A 27,525-nucleotide genomic window follows, 5' to 3' on the forward strand; every position below is an offset into this window, starting at 1 on the left:
TTAGCTATAAAGTATCCTTTAATTGCTCACTTTGAAACATGGCTCCCCCTGCTTTGTTTCAAAGAAGAAAAAGAAAGCAATTAAAATCTTTAATGAGTGCCTGCTGCCTGCGCCCTAATTCATGGGCATTCTAATGTTCAACTTGTGTCTTTTGAAAGGAGACATAATTGCCAGATCCACTGCAACCCAGCTATACAGAACAGCAGCATGTTTTACAGTGTACTGTAATAATGTAATTGGTGTGATTCAATACTAACATTAAGAGAGAAAAACAAATGCTATGTGTGGAAGATCGACAACAAGCCTTGGAAATCGTGCAATTGATGCCTCTACTGCTGAGAGGTGGGAAATACTTAGCCCACATCCTTGGGTCTCCGTTCTCTGCCATGGCACAGATCCTTTCACATCAAGAGGCTACTGAATTTCCACCTGAGGTGCTATCTCCACACAGCATGTGAAGTCTCTCCTCACCAGCGTACACATAGAAAGTATTCAAGGTCGACCACAAGGCCGCTGTGAAAACAGGAAGCAGGTGGAACAAGGAGGAAATACCATACACCAACCCCTCCCAGGCCTGCTCTTACAGAAATACCACAACCTGCTCCATTTAAGAGCAGAAGCACAGAGAATGAAAACGCAGTGCCTGTATGAGTTGTCAGGCATCTGTCTCGTTTCTGGAAGGCAATAGCTCCCAGGGCCTAATCTAGATGTCTGGCAAAATAGCCCATGGATACAAAAGGGGCTGGAAGGCTGAACTTCTCTTACCCAAAGCACAAATGCAGCAGAGTAAAGACTTCAGTCTGTGTCAGCAGCAATTTCACTCAGGATGAGTAAGCAACTCCTTTTCTACAAGTATCAAGGAGGCACAACAGTATCATAAGCACAAAGCAAGCCAGCCAGTCACATCCCCAAAACAAATCTGTGCCTGTCTGACCTACTGAGGAGGTCTGGCTCACAAGTGAATGTTCTACATACTGCTCTTGGTCCTCTCTTCCCTCAATGTGAACGCTTTCTTCTAAGCAAAATGTGGCTTCTCACAATTAGAAAGATGCCCATTACAAAAAGCCAAAGAATTACAGTCCAAAGAAGCAACAACTCTTGGCTATTTTCCACTACACCACACAGGCAGTTTGCAAAGCGTATCAGAGACTCAAATCATCCTTGGACAGCCAACAACATATGAATACTCTACTCAATTTTTCCTTTTGGTCTGGCATTTAGTTATAAAATATGACTGTCATCTCCTTCACCAGGTGTATTTCAATACCTACTCTTGTAGCAGACCTAATTCTGGAAATACTACTGAAAGCAAGACAGACATGACTCCTGGCCAAAACAGCCCCGCTTCCCTATCCAGAAGGAAAGGAGGAGAAAAAGTAGATGGGAAAAAGTAATGCAACAACGGCAGCTTTATGTATGGGTACTGTCTTGGGTACCAAAGTCACGTATCTGCTATCAATAATCTGCATTTAGAGTTATCTTCCAAGAATTTACATCCTCCCTTCAAGTTTGGAAATAAGACTGTCTACTGTAAAGCAAAAGAAGAAAAAGCTGGCTAGCCCATCTTCTGGGGCTTGCAGTTGAACTGTTCATTCACAAGGAAATTCACAGGGGCGGTATATTTCCCACTAGAAACATCCTGCAATTTATCTTCACAGGTCCCGAATGCACACACAGCTTTGCCTTGCAGACCAGTGATTTGGCAGGAACCAACAGAACAGGCAATCCTGTCCCCAGCTGTCTCCTTAGGCTGCCTTAGTCCCCTAGCCCTCAAAGAAACACTCGTGACAGTCGTCCAGCTGTGTCATTCAAAAAAAAAAAAACACACCGTAAAAGCAACAAGAGTTTCTGCTCTTTCACCAACCCATTTGTTGGCCAGGATTACTGTATAAAGCTAGGAACTGCAGAGTTAATGTGTTTTAATTATTTCTGTGTTTAAAAATAAACAGGCTAAGTCTTATTCCCTCACAGGCATGCTCAAAGCCACAAGTTTTTACTCTCACCAGTAAAAAGATCAGGGCCAGTCCCAGTATCTTACTTCCCCCCTCACCATCTGTTCTGCGCTCTCAGGCTCTGCAAGGTCAAATCGCCTTTAGGGATTCAAGTCAGAGATAAGATGGGGATGACATTTCTAATCTTTGTTACACAGGCACAGAATTTATTAGTTTTGGACACAAGGAGCTTCATTTCCACTAGTACTGGAGTGACCACGGAATCACCAAGGTGACCCATGCTACCTGGGACGTTTGCTGGACCACAGCGAGGGATCCTGGCTGGTGTAAGAGCCAGCATTCCCAAGGGCTGAGCTAAAGATTTTAGGCTATGTTTTAGACCTTGGATTCAAAAAGGGAAAGCTTATAAGTGCAAATAAAGAACTTTCACTTCAAAAGTACACACCACAAGTCATAGAAAGTTTCCAATCCTTGTCCTGAGAAACTTCTGGCTGATTTTAAGGGGCAGCAGAGTCAACTCAGCAAATATTCCTGGGAGCAGTTATTAAAACAAACAAATCTGCAGTTCAGGATTCGTGCTGCCAAACCTTCCCCGCCTACTCGCAGCCATACAACAGGCCCAGAGCCTCTGACAGCAGAAGCAGTGCCACGGTGCAGAGAAAGCACACGCAGCAAGCCTCCGCATACTCGGCTCGCCCCAAAGACAGTGCTGTTGGTCTTGACGAGTTAAATATAGACAGAAGCAGGACTAGCCATTTAAAAATAGGCTGGCCCATCTTTCCAGTGCTCAACAGGAACACATCTTTCTACTGCAGCCTGAGCTTGCGAAGGCTGGCACAAGCTGGCCTCCTCCCGGGTGAGAGGGAGAACATTTTTCTCTTCTTATGACCAGCCTGTCCATCCTGCAACTCAGGCTGTGTGTATGGAAGGAGAATTTCACCCGAAAACCTCCAAACCCCCTGAAGAAGACAGCCCTAACTGTGGTAATCTTCAGGCTGCCTGATTTGTTTCACTACACTCCTCCACGAGAGCTCCACAGCCAGCCATGGGAGCTAAATAACAACTGGCACCACAGGCGAGAGCTTGCCAAACCCCAGAGCCAGGGTGCTCTTCATTGCCTGCAGAGATGCCTTGGCTTAGGAAGACAGGTTCCCATTTTCAACAAGGACAGAACAAATACAAGAGGCAACTCAGGAGAGGGCCGTAAGGAAACGAGCTGTTACTCTAAGTGTTAATATACCCACAGAAGCATTTCCAAAGCTATGACAAAGTCTACCATGCTGCTTGGTTTTTATATACTTAGGCTCCAAAGCAGAGTGAGTGAAATACTGAAGGAATGCTTAATTACCAATTTAGAAGATATTCCCATTCTGTTCCACCAGAACATGCAAAGCTGCTACCTTCAAAAGCAAAAGAAATGGGGTAAGAAAAGCACAGACAGCATCTGGAGGCAGAACCCTGCGCCACTGGGAGTCAGAGGAAGTTTGCTGGGATGTAGGATGAGGCTCACAACAACTTACATGTGGTTTCTTTTTTCCCCTTAGCCCCTGCAGGTAGGAGCCCTGTAGCACTAGTAACTTTTTTCTGGGGAGTCACACAGATCCTTGTGAGGTAGGTGTTAGCTACACCTTATGAAGGTGAGACAAGCAGAAGAACAGAATGCATTTCAGCTGGTGCAGCAAACTGCCTAGCAATGATTTACTCCCTCCTTGTATGGCTAGGAGAATTAAAAGGTGTTCAAGATGTGTATTGCTAAAAAAAAACACAACAACTTACCATGCCCTGTATCCCCTTCAGCCAATTTCTCACATATTTATGGTTCTCTGATATCTACACTCTTGACCAGAACATGTCTTTATGTCCCCTCTTTGTGCTGACAATTCTCCTGTCCCCAAATCCTTCCCCCCCACCACCAGTTTTGTCCCATGTCAGCTCATTTTGGAATGGCTAAAGTCAGAAACAGGCAGGTGGAGCAGCTGTTTGGTTTTACAGTCCTGCAAAGGAATTAGAGCAGCAAGGTTGCTATTTTTTCTCTTTAAAAATCAGACAGGGAAAGTACTGTTCTGGTGAGTTTTGCTCTGACAGAGCAGTCAAAGTGTCAGATTCTGGATAGCTCCAAACAAGTCAACTTAACCGTAGCTGAGGGGTAGTTAAGTGGTTCTTAATCAGAGTAACGAAGATACTCCCAACCCAGCCAATATCTGGGATCACCAACCATGTTGCTTGCTGGCCTACAGAAACATATCACTATTACTTGCCACCAACACTCTCTCCAAGAAGGAACATGTGTTATCCAGCCAGCGTCACATCATGAGGGAGACTGCAACTGCAAATCTGCTTTTTGTTAACTTATGTTCCACAAGGCTCAGCAAATTTTAAAAAACAGCAAAACAACCCACACATCTCCAAATGAACAGCAAACCCGTACATGAGAAGACTCACTGGCTTACAACAAACAGCTGTAATAGATCTCTCGTTGTATCAAAAATTAAGCAAAATTTCCTCTTCCTAATACTACAGCAGCAGAACCGCAGGTAAATATTTATGCACTGCAAACAGATATAAGAATCAGATTGCTCCTTCTGTTCTCTCACTCAGAAAGCACGTTCCTGTCACTGCTATGTGTATTTCTATACACAGCTGTACTTCTATACACTTGTCCTGTAGTTTTGTTAAAACAGTAAACAAATGGCAAGCCTACTGCTAACGTGAGAGGAAAGCAAAGGCTCAGGTGCTCCATTCCCCCAAAAATGGAGTCTGTTATGGTTCCTGCAGAACTCCACTACAGGACCTCTGCTTATTTAAGTACTTTACGCACAGCAGATCAAAATGCCTTGCACCTACCTCCAGACAGTTCCTCTATATAAGAGACAGCACTCAAACACACACATACTTAGTTAATATTGAAGTCAGCCCAGCAGTCCAGCTCCTATCAGTATCATTTTCACACTGCTTCATCCACAACAGTTACAGGAGTAGTTTGCCATTTTACATGCTCCTGGATAAAATGGTAGCTTTCATTCCCCTCAGCAGAACAAGACTACAGTGTTCAAGGTCCCGTAAGGCCTTTTCAGCTGAGGTCAGCCCCAGAGAAGGCTGGAGCAGTCAGTACTCCCGCTGCTCCAGATCCCTCCTCACACATGGATCAGCCCAGACAAGCCACACTGACACAAATTCTTCTGATACATCTGCATTCATCACACTACAAGTCCCTGCTCCAGGAGGCTCCACTTCTAATTACGAAAGGGCCTTGAAAACACAATACAGATATACTGCAGAGATTTAAATTAGAAATCACCAAGAAGTCTTTAGTGTTATATTGCTCACGTAATATTTTAAGTCATTTCAGTATTTTGCAGTGGTTCTACCTCCTAACTTTTGCCTCATATTCTAAAAGCAAACAATATTATGATGGTGTGTTCAGAATTTTGCAAGAAAGGGGAGACTTGAGCTAGCAGGTATTTCCTTTTAACGACTCCCCAAATCCTTCACTGAAGTTCCACCTAATAAAAGTGGTGTCACCAAGAGAAAGAAATAGCATTTCCTGTTCATGAGAAGAATCTTTGCTTATGTAGGGAAGATTCTGTAAGCAAAACCAACCAGAGGACTCGACATAGAAATACTCCTTTTTTTGCTATTAATATTACAAACTCATTTTTGGCTTACCATGGATTCACTGATTAAGAGGAGAAGAAGAGCTTCTTCTACGTTGTCCCGAGGGCAGTAAACGCTGAAAGACAGAACACAATTTTCTGAGGAAGGTCAAGAATTATCCCATCCGCCTCTTTCTCATTTCACAAGAAGAGCAGTAACTTGAAACATCTCATACATAATTCATTTGCTAGGTAATACCTGCTTTTTCAGGTTCACACAATTAAAAGCTCTGAAACATATCCTAGATGAGCTATTCTGAACTATAAATAGATTATTTCTATTTCATAGCAAAGACAGCTATTTGGTTGGATTTTCTTCCTTCCTGGAGGGAAAAAACATCAAAACACTCAAGGTTTAATGCTTTACTCTTCCCAGCAGGCCTTTTGATGAGAAGTCAAAACCAAGAACACACAAAACTAGCACATCAATCAGTGACATAATTAGCAGTACTGAAGAGCATTCAAACACTCTCCTTCCTTCTGTCAATAACCGAAAATAAAAAAAGAACGCTTACTTCTCTTCTGTGTATAGCTCGGGCTTCCGACAAAGAAGATTGCTAACGTAAGACTGATCTTCCTTGTTCATGAACTCAGGAAGAGGATCAGATAAAGGGCTCCAGTAACAGTCTTCGCTTAAGGAGTGGAGAAGTACTTGGGCTAGCTGCTTGGCTGCGGTCTAGAGATCAGAGAACAGTACAGAGAAAGATGCAACAGTGAAGCCTTCTCAAACACATGCAGACACACAAAATATCCCTTCCTATGTCTCACCTTGGGAAGCAGACATACTGATACAAATATACATTACAGTACCTCTTTTCAGAGTAGCTAAAGCTGCTGCTACAAAGTCTGCCACAGTGGCTGTTGCTTCTCTCCTCCAAAAAGCCCACCCTTCTGCATTTACATGGTCTTGCTGCAATGCAATAGTTAAAAAACAGCCTGACAGGAAGGGACACATTAGTGAATGAAACCAGCTGATTGCCACCTGGACTTTTGAGACAATCTCACAAGTGTTTCTATTTCAGAGTATGATGACACTCCACTGCTTTCTCAGCCTCAAAACTTTGGATGCAGGTTACAGCCCAGAGATGATTTCTGCCTCAGGTTTAAAAGCACAGCCCTGTAGCTGTTAATGTTGTCTCCAACCACAGCTTTTTACAACTTCTTCTCTGTATTACTTCTGTTTTTTTTTTTTTTTTTTTTTTTTTTTGTTGTTGTTGTTGTTGTTGCTATAATAATAATAGAGGAAAGAGAGAAGAGGGTTAGAACTTCATGTTGAGACAACAACATCGCATGCCCTTTCTGACCATTGAGCGTCCTTAAGTACTCGCTTTCCAGTTCCTATCCATAGCTGGCAAGCTGGGCCCAAAAGACACCAAGCTAAGTTGATTTTGCAAAGCTATCCTTGGCATTTGTCTCTGTTTAGACTCACATAATAAATCTCTAGCTTTTTGCATTGTAAACAGAGCAACATGCAAACAAGCAGAGGGAAATCAAAGCAGGGGCTATCTGCTGGGAATTCTCAGCAGCGCACTACTCTGTGCTGCAAAACAAACATAGCACAGCACAGAAGCAGAATGAAACTTCAGCCCCTCTGTCCTAAATGCCTGCAAATATTTTTGAACTTCTCTGACTACTGCATATGGATTTTATGTGCGATTCATGCGTTATGATAAGGTACGAGGCTGCCAAGAGGCACTCTCTTAAACACCAGGGTAGGTACGATTGATGAACTGAACCACTACGACACTCGAGGTGTGACATCTGTGGGACCACACAAATCACACTGAGGTTTAAGAAAATTCAGGTCATCGGATGCAGAAAAACAACCTCTTTTAATACAAGATTCTGTATTGTCACCTACCTGAGCACACACAAAGTCATTGAGTTAGCCTAAAATGCAGCCACACTAGCGTGTGTGTGCTCTCTCTGTTTCTTCAGCACCAGAAAGGGAGGTTTCATAGCTACACCTAGCAAACGGCAAGCTGATTTGAATGTATGGCAATGCCTCAAAGAAATATTGTCACATACAACCCCCTGGAAACCCCAAGACCTTCCCTGCGCTTCTACTGACAAGTTACAGAAAGCCTTCTGTATCTAATGATGCTTTCCTATGCTTTTTATAGCAACTAACCATGAGCAAAATGGCCTAGGGCACCGTGACATTAGCCAGTATCATTTTACCATCTCGGTGTGTAATTATTTAGTCAGTTTTACCCTAAGGAGCCAACTCTCCTATATTTTTTTCCTACAGCTTTAGAGGGGAGGGAAGAATATTATGCCAGCAACAGAAAGATCTTTACTGTTTCACACAAAAGTAGGAGTACAGTTTGTGATAAGCCTTTCAAAAAGCAAGAACCAAACACTCGCAATGCCTTCGATTTTAACATACAGTACAGTAGCTGTGTAAATTAGCTTCACTCTTGTTTTGAATAAGACCAAACAAACCAGAACAGGCCAAGACCGTGATTTATGTTATTACTGCCTTTGGCTAAAAAAAGCATCATTATGCTTGGAGAACACTGCGATCCCACAAATTAGGAAGAAGAAAATTGCGTGTTTCACTTTCATGCTTGAAAAACTTGTTTAATTAAGCACGTTCCTCCCTTTGCCCTCTTGACAGCTCTTTAAAAATAAAGAAAATGAAAACACAACTTCCAGTAAAAGAGAAGTCCCAGGAAAAACTACTGGATGAACACCTTCAAGTTTCCCCTTAGGAGTAAACCCCCCAGGGGTGTTGGATAGCTCTCCCCAGCTGCATAGGGACAGGAGCATTCAAGTGCCACATTCTGCCATGGTACAGGAACAGCAGATGGTTACACTCATTTCAGCAGAACAATAAAACAGATGAGCAAGAAAATCCCCTGAGTCCTGATCTCAATCTGGGAAAGGATATGACCATTTGAGTGTGACAATTATTTAAGTCACCTCTTCTAATTCCCTGCACGTTATTCCACATGCATGTGTATTCTCCACTAGGCATAGGTGATCCCTGGACAACAAGAAGATTCATTTCAAGAACAGAAGTTCCAAAACATATAAATGTGAGAAACCTAGGCAAAAAATTTACCCAGGTTGCCCCTTCTGCTCATGCTTTCATTGTATTTCTGCATTTGCATATGAAATAGAGACACAGATCAGTCCATCCATTGGAACCCAGCACTCTCCATCTTCAAAACGCTAAGCAAAACCATGTCCACCTCTTCTTCAAACTTCTCTGGAATTACACAAAACACAAAGATAGCTAAACTTGTTTCATATTTAGTTTAGATCCATGTCAACACTTTTCAGGCTGCAGAGTTTTCATTCATGTTCTCAAGACTACTCTTCTCCTTGCTGTTGATCTTGTCGCATCCTGAGTAACCTCAGCACAAGATCTCTTCAAGTGGAGGTAAGGAAGGACCATCTAAGTTAAACTACACAGTTAAAGAGACACAAATAAGTTTCCCCATGATTTCTTTACCAGAGGCACTCAGAACGGGAAGCAGAATGCAAATACAAAAGAAAAATCACTCTGTGCTACACTGTATTGAAAAGAGTTTTACATGAATACTGAAGCACTTGAACCTAAAAAAAGCCGTGTTTGTTGCAAGCACCAGAAGTACTTTATGTTGCTACATGCAAAAGTGAAGAGGTACATATGGACACATTGAAAAGCAAGCAAGAAAGCAAGGCATTATCACCTGGGATAGCACTATCAAACTCCATACATCTCCATTTATACCAGAGTTAGATAATGCACTGAAAAAAAAATAGATAAAAGTATCCCATATGCCCAGAGCTGAAGGCTCAGAGGTTTCAACTGGATAGCTCTCTGAATTAAGTGCATCACTAGACACGTCGCTTCCAGAAGTATTAAAAAAACAAACACAACAACAAGCAATCAACCGAGGAAAAATTTGTCCAAACGCCATGGTTAAGGAACAGAGAGAAATCCATCACAGCAGATGACCCCCACCTTCCCAGCTCCCACTCATTCCCCTTACCATTTTGAAGGTCTGAGTAGCTTTCGTTTCCACAGTCCGTAGTATTTCTCGCAGACTCCTCATTCCTTTCACAATATTGCTAAGGGGAGAGCAGGAAAAAAAAAATCATAAAAAAAAAGCAAAAGAAAACGAGCACATTAGACAGGAAATATTTTCATGGTGCACCAAAGCTGGGCAACAGACTTGGCATTCGAGCAAGCCAACAAAACCACCACTGAGAGCAGAAGCGAGACGACTCACTCCGAGGCAGACAGGACAATGGCACCGAGAGAGGCAGCGACTGTAGCATGCCTACTCCAGATGGCTTCCTAGGAGAAGATCACATTCACATTTGAGGAACAGAGGGGACATTTGGAAGCTTTTCATAGTTCATATTTATAAAGCAGATGCTTCTTCTTAAAAGCATCCACATCTCCTCTTCGTACACACAGACTGCACTGGTTTGAATTATAGCGAGCTGATGGGGTGCTTTTACGTGACGATTCCTTTTAGGTGGTGCTTAAATGCCTGGGGTCTGATGGTCCAAACACATGATGAAATTACAGTGGTTGAAACAGTTTACAGTTGGGCACCTAAAGTTGCAGGAACTGTCTGCAAGCACAGCTTAACCTACAATGAAAGTGGGTTAGGCTGAAAGAAATAAATCACATTCTGTGTACGCGATGAGCAATTAAAGCAGTCTAGTTGCCAAACGGTATCTTAACCCTGTGTCTGAGCACTACAAGAGATGGAGAGAGGAGTGGTTATACACTAGACATACTAGTTAGCACACTGGCAGCTTGTAAGGGTCTTCCAGGTTAAGAGCAAAGCCCTAACACCACAGTAACTCCAGAATAGTCTAGCTCACTTCCATCAAAGGGTGGAAGGTACCCGAAGAATTACAAGTCACGATGCAGGTGTACAGTCTTTATTCCAACCAAGACTCATCTCAAAACTCTAAACTTGGAGTAGAGAATTCTCATCATTACCTGACTGGTGGTAACCTACAGACAAGCATCCAAGTATGGCAAGATAAAAACACTGGTGATCCGCTCCTCTAGAGAAAGCCTGATGCTGTCTTTTTTTTTTTCCCCTTGCACTTTCTCCTAGGTAAAGGATGCACTCATAATTTATCCAGGAAAAAAATATTGAGGGAAATTTTGTAAGCTGGACTTTAACACTTCAGCAAGCGCTTCACTTACATGGCCTGGTGCATTTTTGTGGGTCTAGGAAAGAATATACACACAGGTATGCAGTTCTGGACCTTAAGCTGAGGAAAGCAATTAGGCACATGGTGGTATTTACACACATGAGTAGTCACACCAAAGCCAACAGAACTATTCACAGACTGTTTAGTGCCAAATACTCCAAAACAAGCAATTCCTCCAGCTGCACAAAGAGCATCTGCCCACTGTCTCCCCTCAGTTACTTAATGAGTGCCAGCACGTCCTGTACTTCCTTGGGCTCCCCAAGAGGCTGGGTAGAAGAGTTGTGCTGTACAACAGCTCCACAACATTTTCAGAAATGCACGTTCCGATTTCTTGTTATGATAACAGTATTTTTTTTTCTCCAAGTGACAATGGATCCATTCACTAGCAACAGAAAGATCAGTGGCTATTTGCAAAGCCAGTTAATGCCACATTTGGCATATACTTAGAAACAAAACAAAACAAACAAACAAACAAAAAACCTAGAGAATGTACTAAAAAAGACCATTTTATTCCCAGGACACTGGAGAACCATTTCAGTTTTGCTTTTTAGACAAGGCCATAAACCAAGTCAACACTTCATAGGAGAACCACTGTGCTCCAGAAGGACGGGGAGAGGAAAAGGAAGGATTATGAACCACTGAGGTGAAGGGAAGAATCAATAGCAAGCTGCTGCCCTTCTGCAAGTAGTCAGGGTTGAACATGAACCACAGGCCAAACACCTAGACCACCTTCAGCAGAAGGCAGCAGTGCCCAGCAGGCAGGCAGGAGGAGCACCCAGTGCCTCCCTGACAGGCTCTTGTGTGCTCAGGCTCTCCCAGAGGGCACTCGCTGCAGGCCCTGAGCTCTTAAGTTGGAAACATGCGAAGCATCTGACAGCAATACCAGTTCCACAGGACCGAGGATTTGCTTTGGCAGCCCGTATGTTTTGAAAGTTATTGAACATTATTGAGCTGTCACAGGAGACAGTACACCTGCCAGCAGCTGGCAAACACACCCCGCTGCAGGAGTTTGCCTTTCCACTCAGTGCTCCAAGGCACTGGAAGGCCAAAGAGCACACACACACTTCATTTTGAGCGTATGAATGCTACTCATGATTACAATGGACTTACTGTTCCACATTAACAGATGCCCTTCACATATTAAACATGCATGCACTTGATGAGGTTTCTGAAAATAGAACCTAAAGAAAGCAAAAATAAAAGCAGGTCTTTGAACAGAAATAAGCGTGTGTTGATAAGCAGATGAGGATGTAAACACAAAACCCTTGGCAATCCACGGTGAATCCGTTTGATCTTGTCTAGATCAGGAATTAAGCAATTCTGAGCCTCCCCAAGATTGGGACAGAAGACTACCTGGAAATCCAAGGTACTGCTGGCTCAAGTCAGGCAGAAGCAAACATTAGGTCATGGAAATTACATGAGCTGAAAGACCCCATAGGCCCCTACTGCACTGCTGAGATGCCAGAGAAAGAAGTGAGGAGGAACAGGAAGAAAAAAGCACGTGGTCATTAAATGAACTGCCTTGGTTTTAACCACAAAGGTAGCAACAGAAGTATTTTAAAAGCCATGATGAAATGTGGTTTAGGATTCAATTACATTTAATTTAATATAGAGGAACAGAAAATCATGAGTACGAACTGTGACAGACAGCATCTTGAGTGGCTCAGTCCAGCTTGGCATGAAAATACTTTTTTTTTTTCCATGGGTACCCCCCTTATAAAGGGTAATTGATTACCAAACTACTAATTAGTCACACCACATTTATGTCATATTGTTTGACTACTACTACACAAAATTTTAAGATAAGACCATTAAGAAATACACTGTTTTCTGTGCAAATTGATGGGAAAGAAATACAGATACTAAGCCAAAGCGGACCCAAAAGTAAGCATCAGAAGATCGTTTTCTCATCCCCATTCATTAACTGTAAAAACCTAGGCACTAACAGGTGGAAGAGATCATCTTCGGATGACCGCATGGCAATTTGCAGAGCCAACTCTCTGCGGGAAAGCACACAAACAGCAGCAACACCGTTGCCTCTGCACAGCTCCTTTTGCATCTCTCACAGGTTTCTAAAAATTCATACTCTCTCCTTCAACAGTGGTTCATGCAGAGGCATAAAAAGCACCCACAGACAACAACCCTGGATTCTTATGAAAGATGCAAGACGAGTAACTACAAAGAACACAACATTTTCCCAGTGGCACCCTAGCAAGTAGGACCAAAAAAAAAGACCACCAAAACAACAATAAAAGCTTAGCATTTATCTAGTTTCATCCAGTAGACAGGAAGACTCAAAATTAATAACTACCTTTACTAGGTGCTAGACTGGGAGGACTGAGGAGGGGATGAAGGGCAAGCAAGCCCATATAAATTCCTCAGAAAAGATTAGTATTCTGGCAGAGACTGTCCTACCTTTCTAGATTAGATTCCACTGTAAAAATAACACATACATGAAGTTCCTCTTTCAAAGTGCCTTTCAACAGAAGCCTATAAAATTTCAAAAAGGGAACTGAGAGCGCTAAAAAAATATGACAGGAGGAAGGAAGAAAAGAACTGTGTAAGCTTGCCCTCGTAGGCAATTTCATCAGGGTTTTCCAAAGTAATTCAGGTCCCTGACTTGAAGGCTCATAAGGAAATCAGATTTTTACTGAGTGTTTAATGCTTATTTTTTCAGAAAATCTTTTTCTTCAGAAGTGTCTAGAGCTGCCAAAACCAACAGCATCCTCTGGAAAGCCCTGACATTTTTATTTATTTTGCCTTTGCTACTCCACACAAACTTCAAATGTCATTAAAAGAGCAGCACAGAAATAACCATTATCCCGCACAGGTGAAGCCTATTTGCTCTAAGCAAATAAGAGCATTTAGACCAAGCCCCTACAGCACTATAAAATAATAATACCCATTCAATATGAACTAAAGGCAGTCAAGGATGAGCCTAACCTTCACAGAGAAGTCACTCAGAAAATCAGAAGCAAACGCTAACATGAAAGGCAACAGGCTGCATCCTCCAGTACAACGTCTGCCTGCCTATCTTCTGTATCCACAGCACCAACGCCGGACAAACAGAAGAAAGCTTCCTCAGGATGCAGAAGGGCAAACAGCAGAAGTGTGCTTTCAGCAATGCAGTGTTGTTTAAGTAAATATCTCTTAACAGCATCAGGGGCTGGCACAGCTGCAGGACTTGCTGGTCCTTACAGCACGCACCTTTGCTTTGTAGGGGTGCGCATGAGCGAGGGAGGTGCCTTCTTTCCACCACCACACACTACAAGAGGGAAGGGCATCCCTGATCATACTCCAGGATGTTGGCAGCAGGAACAAACACAAGCTGGACAACACCTCTTCCATCTCTCAGCTCACCTGCCCAAGGAGACGTCAGCCCTCCTAAAGGAAATAAAGTATTTGCTATTCATTCTCTACACAAGGGCCACTGGGAAAGGACCTCCTTTCCTAGGACCTATCCCCCATCAGCCTGGGAGATCAAAGGCCTATTTCCTACCTGGACAAGCTGAAACCAACAACGTTTCTTTGAGCCTTGGGTGGAGAGATTCATTATATACAGGAAAAACCTTCTCCCCTCACCCAACCCCCCTTTCTTAATACATCCCAATGCTGCTTATGCCCTCTCGTGGCAGAAAATGCACACTAACACAAGCAGAAGGTACAGAAACAAGCTGGGGATTCCTGTTTGTCTTATTTTCCCATTGGCCCTTTAATTTCACTGGATCTTGCTTCTGATTTGCACTGACGAAGTGCAAAGCAAATGGAGCTTTGTTCCTGCCACAGTCAAGCCAGCTCTGAGGCTGTTCTTCCATCAGGAGACAGCCACAGAGAACATTTTGCTGCTTGTGCAGCAATTCAGCTTATAATCAAAGCAGTGCTTGATTCACGTACGTATTTTATTTCCAAATTGTTTTCTAGTAGTTTTTTTTTTTCTTTTTTAAAAGGCTATCATTAAAATAACGTGGGGAGGGAGCAAGTGGGGCTCCCAGTAACAGCTGAAACAACCCACTAGATATACTGAACTGATGAATACTGAATTTAAAATGCTGCTGAATAAAAGGAACATGAGTGAGTTTGTTATTCAAAAGGTGCCTAGAGGACATCAGTGCCATATGTTCTAAATGAGATTTTATTTTATTACATAGTTAATGAGCTTACTGGCAAGTCCTGAGCTTTTGTTTCACCACCAGACCAGTAAAGGGCTAATAAAGCCTACTCTTTGTGCTACAGCTGGACAACTACCACCTCACATGGGAAAACCACCTACCTCTCCCAGATTACTGAGATGATGCTGAGACTATGCCTCATACTTATAACCTCATACTTCTTTACACATAAACTCGTACCCAGTTGACTACACGGATCATTCCATGATATCTGGGCTTGTGAATAAAGCCTTTGGGTTAAAGAAGGCTTACCTGAAGGCACCTACCATGGACGTGCTTGCAAGTACAACTTCACTGTACGTGCAGGTTTTTAACCCTGACTTCACGTGAAACAATGTAGAACACCAAGGATACTCATAGTATAGGATATTCATATCACAGCTGCATTTAAATAGTTATTAGGGGAAAAAATGTAAGAAAAACATGAACAGAAACTGTCCTTCCTCAGAGGCAAGAGGTTTGTTTTTTTTTTTTTTTTTTTTTGCTATTTACCTCCCCAGTTTTCTTTCTTTTCCTTCTCCCCATATTTTTTATTTTCCCCTTCCTTCTCCATTTCACTCTGAAGGAAGAGTGAAGAAAAGGAGATAAAATATCTTTAGGAGCGAAGGTAAAAAAAAAAAAAACAACCAACCAAGATGAAATACTTTGAAAAGGTGGTTTGCTTAAGGAAGTTTACAGAACTTTGACCAGTGATACTACACAGAGCAGTGAGAAATTCAGTATGTGATTCCTTAAAAACAAATGCGATAATATGCTACAAACACAGGAGCAGGGAAGGAAGAACTCTTACAAGTATTGTTTACAAGTGGTGAACAGATTGTCCCCACATGGCAATCCTTCCATCAACTAAATGGAGTTTGAAGATACTGCCTGTTTTAGGGGTCACCATGCCCTCATCTACAGCTTCTGAGGGTGGGCACTCTCTAGTAAAACCACACAGAACTGGGGTTTTGATCAGGACATTAAGACCTTAAAAAAATAAATAAAAGAAACAACCCTTAAGACTTGACTGAGCTCTAAACCAGGTCTTGTGGCTGAGCATTTAAAAAGAACTCAGCAGTATTTAAATTCCACTTACTCTCTATGGTCAGACTCCCCTCATCTCCACAGGGAGCAAAGCTGAGTCAAGACAACAAAACTGTTCTACTCCACCCTACTTGTGGGTCCGGAAAACTGAGAATTAGGATAGGGTGTGGGAAAGGGAGAGCACGAAGAAAACCTGAAGCGAGCCAGCAGCAGAAAAAAAAGTCACAACAGAACATATGAAGAAAGAAGCTTTCATCTGTTCTGAGACAAAACATGCAGTACTATCTATTTTTATGAACATCTGCATCCACCTACCCCTTCTTTAAATGAGTCACGTAGGCACTCTGTAGAGCTGCTTCCAGGAAGTAGGACAGTTCAAACTCAGAGTACGTCATGTTGCTGCCCTTTATACTCCTTGAATGTGTGCTGTTTAAGGTCTGCAAGAAAAAGAAACCAGTGGGATTACAGACAACTCTTTGAACGAGCCATTTCCTCATAAGCCAGAGATATTGCCAGTAACAAAATGTTAGCTTCAACCTTCAGATTCCTCCTCAGAGGACTTGAAATCTTACCTTCATCAGCTATTCAAAAAACCTTCCAAAGTCAACTTTAAAATGAACTATACAGTGACTTCCATGAAACATCCTGTGTGCAATGCAAGTTTTGAAGCACCACTCCTTACTACTTTACACCTTCAATAAAGCGAAAAGCTATACATTAATATCGAGGGCTTCAGAAATACTACTCCAACCACACAGATCCAGCATCTTGCACAGAAATATAAACACAATGTTTAAGTGAGTATATCCAGCTTAACATAATGTAAATATTTGTAAGAGTTAGTAAACTCTAAGGAGTATCAATGGAAGAATCTTAGTCTTTGCTCTTTTAGCCTTACCAAACCTCTCTTGCTTTGGCTTCCTTAGAAACTGTCTCTTCCAGTAGGGCTAACAAACAGCTTTCATTGCTGTAAGCTGCACTGTGTAAACTCTCCAAAACAGGAATGAAAAGGACCTATGGACTTTGAGTACATGAATCCTGCATCCCTCTGAGTCCAGAAGATGAATGAATTGCTATTCAAACTCTTTCTCTTCTTGGCATACATAAATTGTCAGTAAAAACATTTACAGTGCCCAGTACTGGCAGGAACTGGTCCTTCTGCAAGGAGAGGGCAGTACTTAATTTTAAATAAAAAGACAAGTAGCTTTTTCCTTACAAAAAACAGACCAAATAAATTGTTATCTGGCTTTCTTCATGGATTTTTGTGTGTGTCCCAAGCTTATTTTTCTTGTTTTAATGCAATTTAAAATAAGATCTGGAACAAACACACCGTTGCCACTGAGAAGAGCAGAAATATCAGGTCAGAGAGTAAAAGGCAGATAAGTTACAGAACAATAGGCAACATTCATTGCCTCAGTGATGCTCGTGTCAAACATAATGTGTGGCAGAGGACAGGGTGTGAAAACTTACGGTGTGCCCCTGCTAAATGCAAGTAGGCAAAGTAGCAGATACAGAGATCTCTAAGCATGTGCCCAGTAAATCAGTGGCATGGATTACAGCTCAGTGCAGAGCTCACAGTACCCAGCATCCTAGCCAGCCACTAACTAAGCAGTTAATTGATACTGATCCAGGTTCCTCCAGTTTCACCTGGAAAAGGCGAAGCACGAGCAATTAAACTGCTATCGTCGACCCAAAAGGTTACTTTGAGCTCATGAGGGATCTCAATATCCAATGCTGTGTATCACTTACATGGCAGATACGTAAAACATCTCGGCTTCCTTCATGGTGGCACTTGCTATGCAAAGCCTGTCATCCCTCCTTAGTAAGAGCTAAACTTGAGATAAAGACTCGAGCATATCTGAAGTATTCAAAGCTTTACCGCAGGCAAAACTGGTTTCCACACGTCATGCTCAAAAGAAACTGGCAGAGACCAGATAAACAGCTGTTTTGCAACTGCTTATACTGAAAAACTCAGCCCACAGAAATGCTAAGGCACTTCATTCTTTCGGGCTTGTTCTCATGTTCCTCGTCTATCACTTGACCTTTCCGCCACCAGTTCTGCTGTCAAAATCCCTCGATGTCCCACCCAGGTCACCAGGTAACACCCTGAGCACACTTCTTACCTTTTCAAGCTCCTGCAAGTACACTTGGGCAACGACACACGCAGTCTCGAAACAAGCCATGACCTCCTCCTCCCTCTCACACAGGCGAGCGCGTGAGGCGATTGAGTTGGTCGAGCGCTCCAGCGACAGACCTGCAAAATAGCAGCACCTTCCTGAACCACAGCCCCCAACAGCAGCAGAGCCATGCTATACTTTCATTTACCAGCTGACAGGAAGGCTTTTCCATACGTAGGCTTCTCCCTAGTTTTAGGGACTTTTAGGAAAAGACCCAAGGAAAATAAAATTCCTACACATGCAAGGCGTTTTTTGTCATGCTGCTCTAAACTATGGTACCACTGCATGCTTCTACCGTGCCTTTCAAAGATTTTATGAAGAAAGGACATACAGTCCCCCTGGCAGGGACAAGCAAGCAGAGAAATTATGGCCTGTATTTCCAAAAATGGCTATAGATTTTGGGTGCTTCAACACAAGTGCTATTTCAGAAACACCCTGGCACTGGATTTGAGGGTTTCTAAGTGTCCACTATTCCAAGTGAAGCCTTCAATGGCAGCAGTTTTGAGGAACAAACTTGGAAAAAGATAAAACGGAGTTGGAAAATCTGAAGCCTCTTGTGGAAAGTCTAAGCACATGCAAATTACACGCGGACACACAGCAAGCTCTTGACAAGACATAAGAGACTCTTCAACTACACGATCACCCTCCTTTCCAAAGAAAAAAGTAATTGTTTTTTGTACTACTCAAACTCTTCCTTGTGTCACCAACCAACCCCTCTCATAAATATACAGCACGTTAATTGGAGACCCACAGCTACTGCCCCTACAGCAGAACTCTTTATTATTTGATCCTTGTCTAGCATCCTACTACTATATCCTTTATATATCTAGGTCTACTTGGAGAGGCTGCTTATCTGCACACTTTTTACTCTGATCTACGTAGATTCTTATATTCTTATGCCACAGCACATCTCCACAACACATCACTGGCAGCTTAGGCCTTCTACACCAAAGCAACTGCAGGGATGCCTAGTAGCCCACACAAGTCGTAAACTGTTCAATACACATTTCCCAATAAGTTTTATGTATAACACTCCCTGATAATAATGAAAAACTTGTAACGCAAACTCCTGGCCTTCCTGACAGAAATCCGCGGAGGTATGAAAGACGAGCTGCCTGCCAGGCTCTCCAGAGAAGCAATTTGGACCATTGCAGCATGCAGCAAAGGCCTCTGCCCCACATGAGGAGCTACAACACGTACACCAGGAACCACACACTCTCCTTGTCTCACACAATCCTCGGCACCTCAGCACAGCTCGCTTTGGGAGTCTTGTGGCAAACCGCTGTGAGGAGGCCATGGGGACTACCCCGCGGTGAACACTGTGGTAGGAGCACTCGAGCTGTGGAACCTGAGGTTCCTAGGCAGCCTCAGCGTTGTTTACTTCCCACATTCAGAGTTTCTGTTTTGTCCCCTTGGTAACTGTAGTATGAGTTTCCTTATCTCATGCTTTGCAATTGAGCCAGACGTGAGCAGTCAGTTCAGCGGGTGCAGAAGAGAAGATATCCCACAGATCTAAGTTCAGGAGGTGGCTCCCCACTGCCCTCTCCCAATTCAGGGGTGCACAGCCCACTCCAGAAGGAGCTGTCTAGTGGAAACACTCATCTGTACCTTGCACCGTTGAAAATCCTGACCAGACCAGAGCAGGGGAAGTAGATTTACAGAATCACAGAACAGTTTGGGTTAGAAGAGTCCTTAAAGATCACCTAATTCCAACCTCCTGCCATGGGCAGAGACACCTCCCACCAGCCCAGGCTGCCCAAAGCCCCATCCAGCCTGGCCTTGAGCACCTCCAGGCATGGGGCATCCACAGCTTCTCTCATTCACCACCTGTTACAGTGCCTCACCACCCTCACAGTAAAAAAATTCCTTCCTTATATCTAATCTAAATCTACTTTTTAAATCTACTTCAAACTGACAGTGTTTGGGGGACAATAATTATTTTGCTGTTCTTCACTAGCACCCATTCTGTGGTGTCTCTTTTCTACAGACATCCATCTTGTGTTAGAGAAGCAGCATCCCATAGATTTTGTCTTCCAGTCCATTTCTGAAGTCTATGGCTTTTTATCATGGGGTTCCCCCACCCCGTATTTCAAAGCTCCTACTTCCTTACCCTGTCACTATGTAATGAAGGGGAAAAGAGGAAATTAACTCTATACAAAAAGAGAAAACATTACATCAACTTATTCTTCTCAGATCCATCTCAGTTTTATCTACCTCTGAATACCCAGCCATTCCCCTTAACAGAAAATAAATTAAAAAAAAAAAAAAAAAGCAGTGTTGCATTTCAGAGGCACTGTCCCATGAAGCACAAATTAGGGATGAGGACCCTGGAAGAAGCCCAGTACAACCCACTGACATTCAAGCAGCATCTAATCAGGCTGCAAGAGCCATCCTAGCACAGCCTGCATGGGGGCGGTTATCGTGGGAGATGTCACACAGAGAGAACAGGCTGATAAAAGCCATTTACATGCATGCTACAGCCCACTGCAAGGAGCTACTATCTCTAAGCTCTGATGTGGGGGAGGAAAACAAGCAGCCTCTGCCAGCACCGAGTACTGACAACAAACATGCCATCCATGCAGGCAGAAAAACAGAGGTGGGGCCGATCAGAGACAGGGTAATAAAATTCCTTGCCACAATAAATAGAGACCAATATATGATGCATTAAAAGGAGACAGTATGCTACATTGCACACATTTTTCCACTTATAAAGGGCAAGAGGGAAAACTGACCCACATGATGCGAAATTAGTCATAGTGCTTTCTGCTCATACCGTCTGTGCTGACCTGATGCCACCAGCATGCAAGATCCTCTACGGAACCTGAACAAGGCTGTTCGTCCCTACCACAGAAACACGAGAAGAAAAATCAGAGCAAGCAGGCTGCAAATCCAGCAGATAAAATGAAGAACAGAAGAATGAGAGCTCCCTAAACCTGCAGCCACCGGTTCAGTTCCCACAGTGCAAAGCCCCAACAACCGCAGGTTTCCTCGAGTTGCAGCTGCGTGTGGACAGCACTACTTACAAGCCCTCCAGCCCTGAGGGCATAAATCCCACCAACTCTGCTCTGCTCCTCAGCTATCAGCACAGAAAGACCTTTGCAGCATAACATACATTTTTAATTCAGCTCAGTTCCCAAAAAGCTTCAGAAAAATCACAGAGCGCATGGTACCGCCACATGGGATTTAGTAAGAAAGCGTGGCTCTTACTCAGAATTAACTTCCAAGTAAAGTATAAAGTTATATGCTTTCTTGGTAGCTGGTTAAGGTAAACAGATGTAGGTATTTTGTAAAAACAGTTATGTTAAGACAGTAACAACTTAGAACTTACCTATGCTAAGATTTTTCTCATACTAATCAAGGGCCCCAATTTAAACACACACACATGCTTACATATGGAAGATACAGCTTTCAAATGGGGTATGCCTCAGGCTGAATATTTAAAGAGAGACTTGCTTCCAAATCATCTTTTATAAAAGAAAAAACTCTTCCCACCCACTTCAGAGGCAGTAGCTTTCCATGTATAGAAACACATTTTTTCCTTCCTGAATAAAGAAAAGGCTCCCATCCACTTCTAGTTTCCCCAAAAATTCATCTCTGGCTCTTGATCTCTCTAATCTTTGCTTCTTATTTTCCCTTCTAAAGCTAATTTGCATTTATGTCAGTAAAACACACACCATAAGGCTTGTAAGAGGTGTCACGGACTGAACAAATTTCTTCCTAGAGTTGAAGTGCACTGCTTTTCACGGAAACCTGAAAGGGGACATTCTGTGAAGGCTTATTTCCACTTTCATCTCACCCAGTCCTTGCCAAGGGAAGAAAGCATATCATGTGGCTGCAGTGCTCTGAAACATTATTACCAGAACTGGAAAAATACATGTGCAAGTGGACTTGAGAGCTTCGATTCTCAGAGACAGAGATCACAGGAAAATTCAAGTTGGAAGGGGTCTTGGGAGGACTGCAGTCCAACTTCTTGCTCAAAGCAGGGTCAGCTCAGGCTCATCAGGGTTTTATCCAGTCTGGTTTTGAAAGCTTCAGTGCACAGATGGTGACTGCACAACTGCTAGTGAGAAGAGAAGGCTAAAGCAGCTTGCTTCTTTTCTTCCAATTCATGAACTAGTTCCCCAAATAGCAGCAGTGCTCCAGCTCAGTAGGAAGGACATACCAATCCACTCACGGGTTCTTATTTTCCTTTTCACGCAGACCTCCATGCATTTGGATGAGTTAACACAGCTGGGAAACAGAGTGTTTACTGGTAGAAGAACTCAGGGTCAGCAGCAGCACACTACTTTAAACCCCTTTTGCCAAGCGCTAGCCTGTGGCTGCTAAAGCCCTGCAGCCCAGCAGCAGGGGCAGTTTAATGAAGGAATTAAAGAAAGACCACAGTGCACAGAGCACGAAGCCTACCTGTTGTTACACCTGTGTCAAACACAGCTACAGGAACTCAAAGCAAAAAAGAGCTTAGGGTGGAAGTTACAGCCCTGCCAACAGCACCAGTCCCAGCCTGCAAGGCAAGGACCTGTGCTCATATGCCCTGCAGAAAGGCTACCCTGGCCAGAAGCCAGCGTGCCATCAAGCTGAGGACATGCAAAGGTGTTACAACAGGACCACAAATAATTTGTCTTGAGGTAAGGTGGTGGGCAAGCACATCACGAGGCACTCAGCCTGCTGCAGTCTGGATTAGCTTGACCTAGGGCAAGACCCAGTGGTGTGTGTTATTTCTACCACAGTTCACAGCAGCTTCAATAATTCACATCATGGGTCTTGATGCTCCTCTCCTCAGCAATTGGGTTACAAATGTTCTCCGAGGTGGCCAAGCTCTAGCTGACTGTTAAAGTGAGGAAAAAACTTCTTGACTGGATTACCTGTGAAGCCAGAAGGTGGCAAGCATGTCCGAGATGCCACCTCAGTTCCCATACCCTTGATCAGTTCCACATAGGCTGTGCGCACCTCGCTGCATCAGCCACCTGAACCCAAGGGTGCTGACTCTGCTGATACATCAAAAGGTGCTGCCCAGCATCTGGTGGCTCTTCACGGCAGATCTTTGAACCCGGACTTCAACCTACAACAAGGCAGTCTCCAGCCCTTTTGCTCACACACTCCTAATAGCAAGGAATTTTATTGAACACACAGCCCCAACATACATATTTTTAAATTATATACACGCTGCTGTACATAGTACATTATAAAACACAAAAATACAAACCGGAAGAATGAAAAAGAAAAGTTACACTGCTCAGTTTCATGAACTGTACAAAACTTTGTTCTCACTAGAGAAATATTAATTTTTAGGAAGAATAATATGCTTGATTATGGTTACTTTTGAAAACAAATCTTGATTTAATGCAGGTACATTGACAGGAAGGTCTGGTTCTAGGGTAAGATTATCTTAATACCTGGCTTTAATGGCTGTCAGTGCTAGCAAAGATATGTAGATCCAAAGAGAAGTGTGTCATTAGCTGCACCTACTCAATTTGTATTTATTTTTGTAATTCTCTAGTATATTTACATCTTCCTTGGTGTCAGCCAGTTGTTCTTACAAACAGATTTATTAAGAAATGGGTTCCAAACCCAATGAAACATATTTGGACAGACTACAAACAGGTAACAAACTGTATACATGAGAGTTGTAGGTGACTTTCTGCACACACAAAAAAAAAAAAAAAAAAATCACACCGACTTGGAAACGTTTCCAAACATCTGTTCTAAAACCAGATGCCATTACTTCTTCAGTTGTTAAAACATCATCTTTAGCTTGAAGGGACAGACAAAACGTGTTGTTTCCATTTTAAAAATACCTGCAAGGTAGCATAAAACTGACAGATGCTTATCATAATAGAAAAGATCTGCAAATTTCTAACATTTATCTTTGCAAAAACAAGCGTATAAATCATCTTTAACTTCAACAACTCCTAAGCACTTTGCCACGAGACCACCAGTGAGCTTCTGTGTGACACAAAAGATGTTCAGGGTCAGTCTCCACCGCTTCTTTAAGTATTAGAGAGATTCTACTGTTTAAAGGTCTTGTGTTTAAAGGAAATAAGCCACACTGATACAGTCCTGTATTAGTCCGCACATTTCTTGGCCTCACTTCTTTTCAGCAACAGCTTACTTACAAACAGTGATGAATTAATTTCATGTGATGCTACTTCTGTAACCTAACACTAGAATTCCTTTTTATTTTTATTACCAAAGCAGCTACTACATTAGTGATTAAACTTGCACAGCTTTTTAACAAACATTTTTATTAAGTAATTTAGTTTTTAGTATATTTCACTACTGAACCAGAATCTAACAAATACATTAAGCTGTGCCATGTTGGAAACATCTGTACTTTCACCAAACTGCATAGCAAGTTTCCCACATCATGTTGTTTGTTCTAATACTTGTTTCTTCGCATCTTCAGTGTCTATGTGTCTCCCAACACTATGTGCTGACAAAGGAACACGTTTTAGTTTGTCACCGTATTGTCTTCCATGTATTATTTTAGCTGTTTACCACAGTGGGAAGAACAAATGCTTCCCCAAGGGTATGTGATTTCATCTTTTGCTATTGAGGAAGAAAGTTCAAAAGAGGCTTCTACAAATTTATCATGAAGTTCAGTGAAATGTTTGAGGTATTGAACTGAGTATTGCTGGACTTCAAACATCACTGATGAGATCTGATTACAAGGTAAAAGCAGCGATTGTCTAATGTGGCTAATGAAGAGCTCTTATTAGGAGAAGTGTCAGCTCTGCCATTGTTTTTAAGAGATAGAAGTCAAAAATAAGAAGTCTAGCATTTTCCTCCTATACCCCAACAGATCATTTTCTGCATGACATGTCATCCATGACATGCACATCCCACTTCACAGACCACTGCTGTAACACACGAGTTGTCCTGGTACCAGAGGCCACCTCCATTCCGTGATGCATCCGATTGCAGTGAGGGAGATGTCTCTGTTGGGGTGATGCTCTGAGACACAGCAAAGAGGTGAGAGCAGCATTCTCTCACAGCCTCAAAGGACTTGGTCAACACCATCCACATACTCCCATGGCATGCCATGAGAATTACATTTTTTCCCTGGTCACAGGGAGCAGCCACTGAACTAGACTAGCCCACTTTCATGAGTGCTTTGGGAGCAGGACAGAAAAAATAGGATGGTAAGCAGATGGAAACCCTCCCAGAGCCACTGCCACACAGCACACTGCACGGAGCGGTGCACAGCCGCAGAGAAAAGCTTGCCAGTGACCACAGCACTTTATGGTGGGATGTAAAGCATCAGCCTCACCTGCTGTGACCGCTCAGTGACTCCCAAAGCAAGTGTCAGTAACATCCAGTGTGCACACAGCAGGCACACACTGCCTGCTACACAGCACAGCAGGAGAATGGCATCAGAGCCAGCTGACAGCTACCTGTGGCTCAGCCACCTCGGAGCACACTTGCACTCCTCGGGAAAGCACACTGCAGCAATTCCTGCACCTCCTGATGCTGCTGCCCCCCTGGCTTTAGGGAGCTAAGTCACAGCGCAGCAGGGAGGTGGGGTTTTGTGCATGCACGTGCAGCCAGCACAAGCTCATCACATGCTTGTGTGGGAAGAAGGGAGTGGAAGAATAACGTGATAAAACCTTAGAAACCACAGACAGCAAGTCACATTAATGAAACCCAGGCGGGTGTTTATCTTTGTCTTCTTTCCAAAGTGGAGTTATCCACATCTGGTTGCCTATAGGTATCTCCTTCCTCAGAAGCCCAAAACCATGCTGCATTTGTGCACAGCAGATTGTACAAAACTACTGCCAAAGCACAGAAGACCTCAGCTAGCCTGTCTGACAGCAGAGAAGAGCTGACAGGGCACGGCTGTGAAACCAGCTTCCCTGGCCACCACAGGCAGCCTACACACAGCGAGAAGGCCAGGGCCAGGGCTGGGCCAGGCACACCGCTCACAGCAGAGCTGGGAAGCAGGGGCACACAACTTCCCAGCACACAGCAGCTTCAACACCACTGCTCTGACAGGCTAAGAGCAGCTCAACTCCCCCCTCAACACCCAAATAGGATGTAGCAGTACTCAGCCCTTTTATTAAGACAGCAGCATCTACAAACAGGAGCTTTTGCCCATCAGACAGCTACTCCGGTGGCAGCACAAGCAAACAGCATGCTTCCTGGCTGGCTGGCGTGATTGCAAACAGCAGCGCTTTGAAGATATACAAGGTGTAGAACAAAGTCTCTCTCCCTCTGATGTGAATTAGCATTTAAAAGCTGCAGTTTTTGTCAAGCAAAAGTGAAAACAAGTTCTGTCAACAAAGCGTCTTATTTGCAGGGAGGCGGTTTTCAATGCCAGAGTGTACCATAGGTTCTTGTGGCTGGGAGGCAATTTTCCCAGTGGTCAGGCACAAAAACTCACTACATTATTTAAGCTCTGTGTCGAAGAGCCCATCTACCCACAGATCCTAATGCCCAGAGATGAGTACCACCCATTTTTAGTCATCGGATGACTCCACCATAGAGGAATGTGTCCTGCCTGCCCCCCACCCCCTTTTTTCCCCCTTTTGAAAGGATGACAAAGCAAACAAATTATTTTTCCTCCACAGCAATCCTACTTTGTTGCAGCAGCTGCAAATACTGACCAAAGTAACATTAGTAGCAGCTGCCAATAGAAGAGCAAGCAGTTAAGGAATAGGAGCAGACTACTGCATGCCCCTATTTCATCTCAAAAGCAACATACAGGTTAACAGAGCTGCATGCTGCCACCTGTCATCCTCACAAGGCCCATTACTACCTAAGCATCATATGCCTGTACTAAAAAAGCAAAAGAAAATTGAGTTAGTTTTTCCCCAACTTTAACCCCAATCTGTGCTTCTCTCTTAACTTTGCACCCAGTATAATTTTGGCTCTTCAACAAGCTTTCCTAAAGACTATGAGCAAGGACCAGCGGTGGTATCTTCAGGAGAGCCTTTACCCCAAGCACTACCAGGAATTCAAATGCATCAGCCAACACTGTCATTTGCAAGGTTGCCATCAATGGTTTTACATCAATACTGCACTAATGGGGGAGAGGTAGTGAGGAAATTCCAGCTCTCAGGATTCTCCTTGCCCCTTACAACCTACCACCCACTTCTGCTGTATGGTGCATCCCAGCAAGCTGTCCCCATGTCAGCCAGAAGCAGCAATGCAGGCAGAATGCATGCTCATGTGTGGGGCAGTGCTGAAAGGAGAGAGGAAGAGCTGCGTTCCCTCTTTTTGCCACTGGCAGGACTGGAAGCCTTCCTAACAGTCATGAGGCTACTGAGCAATAATACAGAAATGGATTATCTTTATCTTGACATGTGCAATTACAGCATGATTTTTACTTTCCTCTATTAGTGCCCAGAAAGGACATAAAGAATTATTCATTTGAACATGG

The 27,525-nt window shown here is 43.3% G+C and overlaps 1 protein-coding gene across 3 annotated transcripts in view; it reads right to left on the reverse strand.

Annotated features, from left to right (window-relative positions):
- TTC7A (tetratricopeptide repeat domain 7A) overlaps nucleotides 1-27,525 on the reverse strand; it is a 183,934-nt gene that overhangs the window by 147,373 nt on the left and 9,036 nt on the right. For all 3 annotated transcript variants that reach the window (XR_014691589.1, XM_084514860.1, XM_084514861.1), the window contains 5 exons: nucleotides 18,096-18,226; nucleotides 16,288-16,409; nucleotides 9,589-9,667; nucleotides 6,121-6,281; nucleotides 5,619-5,682 (listed from right to left, as the gene is read on the reverse strand). Coding sequence is in view for 2 of the 3 variants with exons in the window: in XM_084514860.1 (XP_084370986.1) it covers nucleotides 5,619-5,682; nucleotides 6,121-6,281; nucleotides 9,589-9,667; nucleotides 16,288-16,409; nucleotides 18,096-18,226 (557 nt within the window). In the remaining variant the exon portion in view is untranslated. The remainder of the gene's footprint in view (nucleotides 1-5,618; nucleotides 5,683-6,120; nucleotides 6,282-9,588; nucleotides 9,668-16,287; nucleotides 16,410-18,095; nucleotides 18,227-27,525) is intronic.

Source organism: Aythya ferina, assembly GCF_964211825.1.
Source record: "Aythya ferina genome assembly, chromosome: 3".
Lineage (NCBI taxonomy): Eukaryota > Metazoa > Chordata > Aves > Anseriformes > Anatidae > Aythya > Aythya ferina.